Consider the following 10,207-nt stretch of genomic DNA (forward strand, 5'->3'; position numbering starts at 1 on the left):
AATTCTTTTATTCTAAATTTTTTTAGTAAGTTTTTTGCCTTTCCAATGCTAATATTTCCAGCAATTTAATTGTAAATAATTTTGTATTATGATTTCGCTGTATCTAAATTTATTGCTTCCGAAAATTCTATCCGTAATTTGTTTATACATTTTATTGACAAATTTTTAGGTTTTTTTTTTTTCTTTTGGGAATGCTAATGACTGTTTCATCAATAATTTCTCCGGTGTTTCTTTGTGAATTTCTTCGGTGTTCAACACTTTCATTGAAAATTGCTTCGATATATTGTTTGAAAATTTTTTCAGTAAACGTCTTCAAATATAATTTGAAGATTTCTCAGACAATTATTTTAGGAATTCATCTAAAAAATTCCTTCGGTTTATTTTTTGCGAATTCTTCCAGCTATTTCTTTGTGAATTTCTCCGGCCATTCCTTTGAAAATCCATAGACCATTCATTTTGGAATTCAGAAATTCTCAATTAAGCTTGCCCAAAGAATTTACAAGGGAATTGCGATTTCTAAAAGAATAGCCGAAGAAATTTGAAAATGGAATTGCCGAATCAAAGGAATTCTCGAAGGGATTCTCAAAGGAAAACCCAAAGAAAATCCCAAAAAATTTCCTGAGGAATTTGCAAAGGAATTGCCGGATAAATTTACATCAGATTTACCTAAGAAGTTTCCACATGAGTTGCCGAAAATTTTTTTATAAGCCTACATTTTCACATATTCAAAGATCGAATGGGCACTAGACTCTTTTGATCCATTTAAAACTCCAGTGTTGCGGCGATTCAATCGACATTGATTTTCAGAACAGATCAAAAGTCAGCTTTTGTGTTGATCAGCTTAAACTGAAAATATATTTATTTAAATTCTTTCTTTTTTTTCTAATATTATGCCTAATTCTACTTACAATCTTTAGTGTATCTGTTGGATTTGATCCAACGGGGGGAAAATTTCCGAAATTATGATCCTTCGGTACGGGAATGAAAACACTTAATCCGTTGTGTTTGGGAAGGATATAATTTTCCTAAGGAAAATATTTAAATTATAATTGTTACAGACTATCATTATAATTATGTTTGCCTGTCTCGCAAACTGGCTTTGAGAACCCCTGTACAGCAGGTTGTTCTTTGTGCAATATATGGTTAGTTCACATTGGTTTACATAGTTTTACTTACGTTTATGTTCCTTTGTGGCTTCGTGTCTATAGCATATGTGGTCGTAGTCCTAATAATTTGAGTTCAAGTTGTACATATAATCTTTCGAAGAAAATGTATTTTAGCTTACCGGACTTGGAAATAAGCAATTTACTATGTTCTAGGCTCAGAGGAACAGGATCGTAGCGGAGTTTAGGTTACCTAGTATGCATAGATAAATTTAAGTCCAAATTGCATGATTTTATGTATCTAAGCTTACCAATTCGGCGTGTAAATAGTAGACACTTGTTTAATTAATTAGTTCACTAGTTTTAAGTTCAATTTTAGGATATTTGCACTAGTTTAAGGATATTTTAAAGTAGAATTAACACAATATTGTTGCTCATACTATCAAGGCATATTCTTCTCTTCTGTTTCTGTCGACTCACCCATGTGACAGGCCGAATACCTGTCACTCCCTACCATCCGTACAATCACTGCCGAAATCTTGTTCGCAAGGTTGCGAACAATGTAGAGACTACGGCGGTAGACTTGCGCGCTGGCCTAATGGGGTAGGCCAACACTCCCCCAGGGTACGCCAACATCCGGTTGGCTTACTGTTCCACGCGCTGTATATCCAGGACCGCCAATTTCGCCACGGGACGCTCGTAGACTCCAGAGGCTGTCTGCACAGTTGCTGATCGAATCTGGCTGTCGCGTCCTTCTTTCGTCGAGATGACCCGTCCTTTCGGCCAGCAATTTCGGGGTAACTTCGGGTCGACAATCACGACAATATCTCCGGTCGCAATAGGCTTGGTTAACTGGAACCACTTTGACCGACGAGTAATCTCCGGCAGGTAGTCGCTTACCCATCGTTTCCAAAACGTATTCGCTAGGATCTGTGACGTACACATGTTCTGCCTGAGAGCGTAGCCACTGTCATCAAGGTTAACCAAAGGTTTTGTACCGTTCGAGGAACCGACCAAGAAATGGTTTGGTGTTAAGGCCGGGCCGGAGTCGTCATCAACTGGTACATGTGTTAAGGGACGGCCATTAACGGTATTTTCAATCTCGATTAGGAGATTCCTCAGGACTTCATCAGTCAGGGCCTTGGTAGAGCAGACAGCTGACAAGTTGTTTTTCACGGTTCGAATTAACCGTTCCCAGCTACCACCCATGTGTGGTGCTAGCGGAGGATTGAACACCCATTCGGTATCAGTGGTTGTGAACTCCCTCATAATTTCGTCATGGTTCATTGTTGTTCGGAGGTTCTGCAGCTCTCTGTTCGCTCCAACGAAATTTGTTCCTCGGTCGCTGTAGATTTTTCGTGGCTGACCACGTCGAGCGATGAAATTCCGGAGGGCCATTATGCATGAATCGGTGCTGAGTGAATGGACGAGCTCTATATGTATGGCTCGGATAGTTAAGCATGTTGCCAACATTCCCCAACGCTTTTCATGTCTTCTGCCAACAACAACTTCAATAGGGCCAAAGTAATCGACGCCCACGTGGGTAAACGGTCTACAGAATGCCGCAAGACGTCCGGGTGGGAGGTCGGCCATGATTGGAATTGTCGGCTTAACTCTTTCGTTCATGCATCTTTGGCATTTCTGGCGAACTTGACTGTAACACGAGCGTAAACGAGCGATTTGGTATTTTTGGCGCAGCTCATTTATCACTGTTTCGTGGTTCTGATGGTGGTAACTATTGTGGTAGTGGTTTATTATTAATGTGGTAATGTGGTGCTGTCTAGGAAGGATTATGGGATTCTTCGCATCTTCGGTAGCAAATTGGCAGGCGGCGATACGTGTCTTCATTCGCATTATGCCGCGGTCGTCTATCCATGGGATGAGCTTGTACAGCGGGCTTGACTTAGGAAGAAGTGCTGGTGACTCTGCAGACTTCTGCTGCGCATTTTGTAGTATGCGAAACTCTTCCGGGTATCCTTCCTGCTGCGCAATACGGATAAGATGCGCTTCGGCTGTGCGGAGTTCGCAGTTTGCGAGTGGTGTACGGACGATGGGCTTGCGTTGTATTCTCAGGCGACAGTTCGTGATGAACCGTTGTACCAGTGCCACAACGCGTTGCAGTCGCTTCCAGCTGGAGAAGTTCTGTATGGGAACGAGTGGTTCCGGAACACAGTGATGAGTTAGCAAACTTGTTCTCAGCTCAGTGTTCGTTGCTTCCTTCGGGGAAATAGAGGGCGGCCATTTATCCACAGTTTGCCAGAGAAAACTTGGGCCTCGAAACCACCTGCTTTCTGTTGACAGCTCAGGAAGTCCGTCCCACTTAGTAGCATCGTCAGCTACGTTCAACTTGCTTGGTACGTATCGCCAGTCACAAGGCTCAGTGACCTCCAGAATCTCGGTGATGCGGAAACCGACAAATTGGCTGTAGCGTCGGTGGTCAGAGCTGATCCAACATAGCACATCCCGAGAGTCTGACCAGTAGAATCTTCTGTTGATCCGAATCGGCAAAGTATCAAGCACGGTTTGCGATAGGCGAGTTCCGATCACTGCTGCTTGTAGCTCTAGGCGCGGAATGGATGTCAGCTTAAGAGGGGCCACCCTAGCCTTTGCGGTGACGAGTGAGCAGTAGTTTTTCCCATCCTTAGAGAGTCTCAGGAAACACACAGCTGCCATTCCGTCTCTTCCAGCATCTACGAACGTGTGAAGCTGAACTTCATCGGCGTCGTTGACCAGATGCTCAGGCCAGAAACATCTGGGAATTCGCAAATTTTCAACTTGCGGTAAAACAGTCAACCATTTTTGCCACTTCTCGAAAGCCTCGTCTTCGATTTGCTCGTCCCAGGTGACACCAGATCGCCAGATATCTTGTAAAAGGACTTTTAAATAGGCGAGAACGTGGGCAATGAGTCCGAGTGGGTCAAATATGGTCATTAGAACTCGTAGCACTTCACGCTTTGTGGGACGTCGGTCGCCCCTGAGCAACTTTTCACCGTAGCGATTCCAGCCGATCTTGTAGGTGAAGGCATCAGCCGCTGTGTTCCACCACATCCCTAGAAATTTCTCGGTGGATAATTCGGTTGCTAGGTCTAGGCTTTTCTCCGCATTCGTACTCTGCTCCTGCAGTGCTTCCACAACTCTTCTGGAATTACTAATCCAGTTGCGGATTTCGAAGCCACCCTGGGCGTGAACGTGACGAACTTCCTCCGCTAGCTGGATTGCTTCTTCCTCCGTAGCGACACTTATCAACATGTCGTCGACATAGTGGGACTTGATGACAGCTTCGCATGCTTCCGGAAATTCGCTCCTAAACCTTTCCGCATTGACGTTCTTGACATATTGTGCACTGCTGGGTGAGCAGCACGCGCCGAAGGTCATCACCGCCATAACGTAAACTCCAAGTTCTCCGTTCTCATCCGTCCAGTAGAAGCATTGGTATTGCTGGTCTTCGCGGCGAATCTGCACTTGGTGGAACATTTCGCGGATGTCTCCTGTTACTGCAACGGGATGAAGCCGAAAGCGTAAAAGAATTCCGAGTAGGGAACAAAGTAAATCAGGACCCTTCAAAAGGACGGAATTCAATGAAACTCCATGGGCCTTCGCTGCTGCGTCCCACACTATTCGGACCTTCCCGGGTTTGTTGGGGTTGGTTACCGGGAAGACAGGCAAATACCACATTTCGCCGGTTTGCTGCCGGATTTCTTCATCAGAGAGTTTGCGAATGTATCCTTTGGTGGCATAGTCACATATCTTCTGTTGCAAAACTTTTGCGAGAACAGGATCATTCGCCATGCGTTTCTCCAGGCATCGGTGGCGACGCAAAGCCATAGGGCGGCTGTCTGGCAGACGGACATTGTCATAACGCCAGAGTAGGCCAGTCTCAAAACGGTCGCCTGAAAATCGGGTCAACGACTTCAGCAGAGATTCAGCACGTTCATCTTCAGTCGATAGCAGAACTTTGGACGAGGCATTAACTCCTAGGCTGTCAATGGAGAAATAATCTTTCATCGCTTGATGTAGATCATCCTCCGAGCTTTCGTTCAGTGAGCAGACGTGAAAGCTGTAGTGGAACATGTTCGGTGCGTCTCCAAATCCTAGGTTACCGCAAATTGTCCAGCCTAGCCGTGTCTTAGTTGCGATCGGCTCGCCGAATTTTCCTTCTCGACTCTTGAGGGTTAAGCCCAGTTGCGCATGCTTTGCGCCGATAAGGATGCGAGGGCGAGCTTCGCTGTACGAGTCGATAGGCAATCCTTCCAAATAGCGATATGATCGCTTCAGTTCCCCAAAGTCCAAGGTCTGTCGTGGTAGCAGCAGCTCGTTGACCGTTTGTACACCTTCCAAGGTAAACTTCTCGGCATCTGCATGACGTCCGGCGACTTGTAGGCGAACTATGCAAGAGTCCTTCTCGCAGCGCTCGGTACCACCCGTCCATCGAAGGCATATTGGATTTGGCGTGCCATCCAGTTGCAGTTCATCTGCTAGATCTTGATCGAGCAGCGTTGTTCCTGAACCTTCATCAAGAAAGGCATACGTATGAATCGTTTTCTCTGGCCCCGACAAAATAACTGGAAGATAGCGGAAGAGAACCGAGCTAGACACTGTCTGGTGTGTATTGCAACCCTGCTCGGCACCGCTTGTTGTTGGCTGCGAAGACTCTGGATTCCCAGCTGCAGTAGTGCTTTGGTGTGACTTGGATTTTAGCTCGTTGTGCAGCAGCTCATGGTGCCGAAAGGAGCATCCGTCTTTACCGCAAGGTTTCGCCTTGCAGGTTCCTTTGTGTTGCCGAAGGCACGTTCGACAAAGCCCGAACTCTCGGACGACTGCCCACCGGGATTCTCTCGAAAACTCCTGAAACCGCTTGCATTTGTCAACGGACTTGCAGTTACCCTTGCACACCGGGCAGGTCTCCTTCTCCAGTGCTGTAAACGACTGCTTTGGCTGTTTGAAGCTCGCATCGTGCCTGATCTGTGTTTCTGAATGGGCATTGAGATACGTTTCTCCTTTTCCTTTCCGACGAGGCTCGTTCCGCATCGGTTTTTCCTTTGCCGACTCCGTTGGGAATGTTACCGTACTTGCAGCTTCGGCTAGCGAGTAGATCCACTCACTAAAGGTCGCCAAGTTGACCGCCAGCTGCGTCTTTCGATGTTGCGCCCAGTTTAGCTTGATTGACGGTGGAAGCTTCCCAACAAGCTGGTGGAGAAGACTTACGTTGTACATGTACTCTTCTAGCCCGCATGAGTCAACCGTTGCGCAGAAGTTCTGCACGTTGACGGCGAAGTCTACTAACGTCTCGAGACGATCTTCGCGTATCGGGGGTAGCGAAGTGATCTTTCCGATCAACGAGTGCACAATGATCTCCGGTTGACCAAATAGCATTTTCAGTGTGCTCACTATGCCCGGGACGTTTCCAGGATGCATCAATCTACACTTAACCGCTTCGTAGGCCTTTCCTTTCAAGCTTCGTTGCAGTCGCACAAGGTTTTCCTCCTCCGTGAATCCACACATAGCTGTTGTGCTATTAAACATGGATAGGAAGATCGGCCATTCTTCCGGATTGCCGGAGAATGTTGGCAAATCCTTGGAAACCGCTTGCCTTGCTGCGATTTGTGAGCGTGATAGCTGAAACGGATCGTAATCATCTGGTTGCACGGGACAACTTTGACCTAGTGCGCCGTGATTCGGCTCTAGAACCGTCGAATTAGCTAAGGATCGGGTTACTCGGTTCAACGCAGGCTGTATTCTCGTTGACTGTGGTTGGACGTTGGGATTGAAATATTTCGACATGCGGATGGCAGGCTGACGTTGGTCGAACTCCCGCTGTGCTGGTTGCAGATCTGGTTGGCTCCGCTCCCGCCGTGCTGGCTGTTCATTAGACTGCTGCATTACCTCCGAATTACGCCCTTTTTCAACCCAATTCTCCACACGACTCCGAGAGTAAACGCTACTCGAACATCGACTCGATCCCCTCTCACTGGCTAGCTCCTCCAGAATTTGGTACTTCTTGTCCAAGAATGCTTTGTGCTTCTCCGCTTCTAGCTGCTCTGCAACCCGTCGTCGTTCTGCTTGTTGCTCCTCAAAGACTCTTTCCTCTTCCAACCGTTGTAGCTGCAATTTAGCGCGGTTCCGAGCAGACCTCTGAGATGACGAACACGAGACTTCTGATGATGCTTCATCTAGCTGGATAGCGGGTAACCCTTCCAACGACGGAACGAACAACTTCTTCCCGGTCATCTGTGCTGTTGGGGGCGCTCCAGGACTCGGATTTCCCATATGACGTGACGAATGTGATGGATGCACGGTTGGATCTGTTGACTTCGGTGACGGCGGATTGCCGTTTGATGGATTCTCCGGACCTGTCGTGGAAACTCGTTTTTGAGATGAAGCACGCTTGGACGAGTGTTGTTGGTGGACATCTTTCGGCGCAGGATCTTCACCTGAGGTTGACGTTGTTCGCTGGTTCCATGTCGCAGTCTTGCAGTTGGTACAACTCCAGCTCTGGTTGACAACTTCATCTGTGACTCCCACGCAATTGTAGTGATGCCATCCGTCGCACTGGTCGCACTGAACCATATCATCCGTGTCGCCTCCTCCGCAGGTCTTGCAGGTGTATCCATCGACGGTCTTCTCCTTGCCTTCCTCGACCACTACCACATCATCACTACCTTTATCACCGACCAATTCACTAATCACCTCACCATCTTTGGCCTTCGGCCGTTCACTCTTGCCACTCGCTTTGCTACCTTTTCCGTCGGACTTCGAACCACGACTTGACATGCTCGCGACGACTGTTATTTCGTATAAACGAAAATTATATTTTGTTGGATTTGATCCAACGGGGGGAAAATTTCCGAAATTATGATCCTTCGGTACGGGAATGAAAACACTTAATCCGTTGTGTTTGGGAAGGATATAATTTTCCTAAGGAAAATATTTAAATTATAATTGTTACAGACTATCATTATAATTATGTTTGCCTGTCTCGCAAACTGGCTTTGAGAACCCCTGTACAGCAGGTTGTTCTTTGTGCAATATATGGTTAGTTCACATTGGTTTACATAGTTTTACTTACGTTTATGTTCCTTTGTGGCTTCGTGTCTATAGCATATGTGGTCGTAGTCCTAATAATTTGAGTTCAAGTTGTACATATAATCTTTCGAAGAAAATGTATTTTAGCTTACCGGACTTGGAAATAAGCAATTTACTATGTTCTAGGCTCAGAGGAACAGGATCGTAGCGGAGTTTAGGTTACCTAGTATGCATAGATAAATTTAAGTCCAAATTGCATGATTTTATGTATCTAAGCTTACCAATTCGGCGTGTAAATAGTAGACACTTGTTTAATTAATTAGTTCACTAGTTTTAAGTTCAATTTTAGGATATTTGCACTAGTTTAAGGATATTTTAAAGTAGAATTAACACAATATTGTTGCTCATACTATCAAGGCATATTCTTCTCTTCTGTTTCTGTCGACTCACCCATGTGACAGGCCGAATACCTGTCACTCCCTACCATCCGTACAATCACTGCCGCAATCTTGTTCGCAAGGTTGCGAACAATGTAGAGACTACGGCGGTAGACTTGCGCGCTGGCCTAATGGGGTAGGCCAACAGTATCTGTCCGCTCAACAATTTCGGTTTCAAACCTCCTAAATTCTTACAAACGGTTCTGTTTTCGTTTTCCCTATGATTATACGTACTACCATTTCAGTTTGCTTTTACTCTTCTTCCCCTTTCTATTTTTGCAACGTATTCTATTCTATGTGAAGTATTATTTAGGGTGACCAACTGCAGACACCGTCCCAACATTCCCATCCCCGTAAAACTACATATTCTATGAAGTTTAACTAACAACATAGGATCGTGTGATTCGCATTGGTTACCCTATTGTAAACTAGCTTGGTGCAACAATGGATGGTGTAACAGATGACATCTGTTGATTCCACATTCGCTTGCATATCGACAAACCCTGGTACTGTGACGACCAAGACAGCACCGACACAATTTATGCTCGCCAACTAATCTCCAGCGACGAGTTACATCGTACGATTGAAATTCGAAACAATCCTCAACATTATGATTTTGCCTTTTGCAAATTAGACAAATTTTTATTCTATTTGATTCTAGTGCATTGCTGGCACGCGATATATCTTCACTTCGATGAAACTCTTCTCGCGGTGCCACAAACGTAAGTTCACAAGTTGCCTCAACACGTTCATTCATAAAATCGTTCAACGCTTTGAGTGACGAAATGTGCTGCCTTTTATATCGCGCCCACTCTAATTTCATTTCACCGGGCAGCTTCGCTTCTAGCTCTTGCAGTAGTGTCGGGTTTCGAAGATGATCCGTTTGATTCATCGCGATCAAATGATCGTAAAGGTTTTGGATTGCCATGCCAAAGTCAATTATCGTTTCCAAATGGTCCATATCGGGCGGTTGAATTAATCTTATCTTGTTAATTAAAGAACTGATAATTACTGTCGGCCGTCCATATAGCATCTCCAACGTTTTTATAACTTTCGGAACCAATTCTGGCAAAAGTAGTCGGCTTCGGACATATTCCAGTGCTTTTCCCTTTATACACCTCTGTAGTCTTACTAGATTTTCAGCGTTGCTGTACCCACACGCTAATGTACTATTTTTATACTGACTGAAGAACACGGGCCAGTCTTCGGGATCTCCAGTGAATTCAGGCAAATCCATGGGCATAACTTGTCGAGCACAAATCTGTTGAGACGTATGGACGACGTTCGATACCGTAGCTGGTAGCGAATCTTGATTGTTATTTTCATTCTCATCGACGAAGCTGTTGTCGCCCCCAGCAGAACGATCAAAACTTGATTTAGACTTCAACAAGTAATATCGTTTTCGGGCAAACAATAACTCTACCGCTTCTCTTTCTTTTATTGCCTTCAGCTTGATTGACCGCTCCATTTGCAAGTAATCCAACTGCAGTTGTATTGTTTCTGCTGATGGACTCTCCAAAGCAGATACAGGTATGTCCACCGGATCGCCGGCAGGAGTGCCTAGAACGTTTTCGCAACGGTCATTCGTTGATATTTGATTCGTCGTCTGGTTGTCCATCATTTGAAAACAATTCAAGATGATTA

The 10,207-nt window shown here is 45.5% G+C and overlaps 1 protein-coding gene across 1 annotated transcript; it reads right to left on the bottom strand.

The window, feature by feature from the left end:
• Positions 1-1,748: 1,748 nt before the first annotated feature.
• On the bottom strand, positions 1,749-7,874 carry LOC109426869 (uncharacterized). Its single transcript, XM_062857258.1, has one exon. The coding sequence runs from the start codon at positions 7,872-7,874 to the stop codon at positions 1,749-1,751; it is 6,126 nt and encodes a 2,041-aa protein (XP_062713242.1).
• Between the last annotated feature and the right edge of the window lie 2,333 nt (positions 7,875-10,207).

Source organism: Aedes albopictus, chromosome 3 (assembly GCF_035046485.1).
Source record: "Aedes albopictus strain Foshan chromosome 3, AalbF5, whole genome shotgun sequence".
Classification (NCBI taxonomy): Eukaryota; Metazoa; Arthropoda; class Insecta; order Diptera; family Culicidae; genus Aedes; species Aedes albopictus.

Coding starts and splice junctions, on each gene's coding strand:
- LOC109426869 (XM_062857258.1), bottom strand. CDS start 7,874: ATGTCAAGTCGTGGTTCGAAGTCCGACGGAAAAGGTAGCAAAGCGAGT.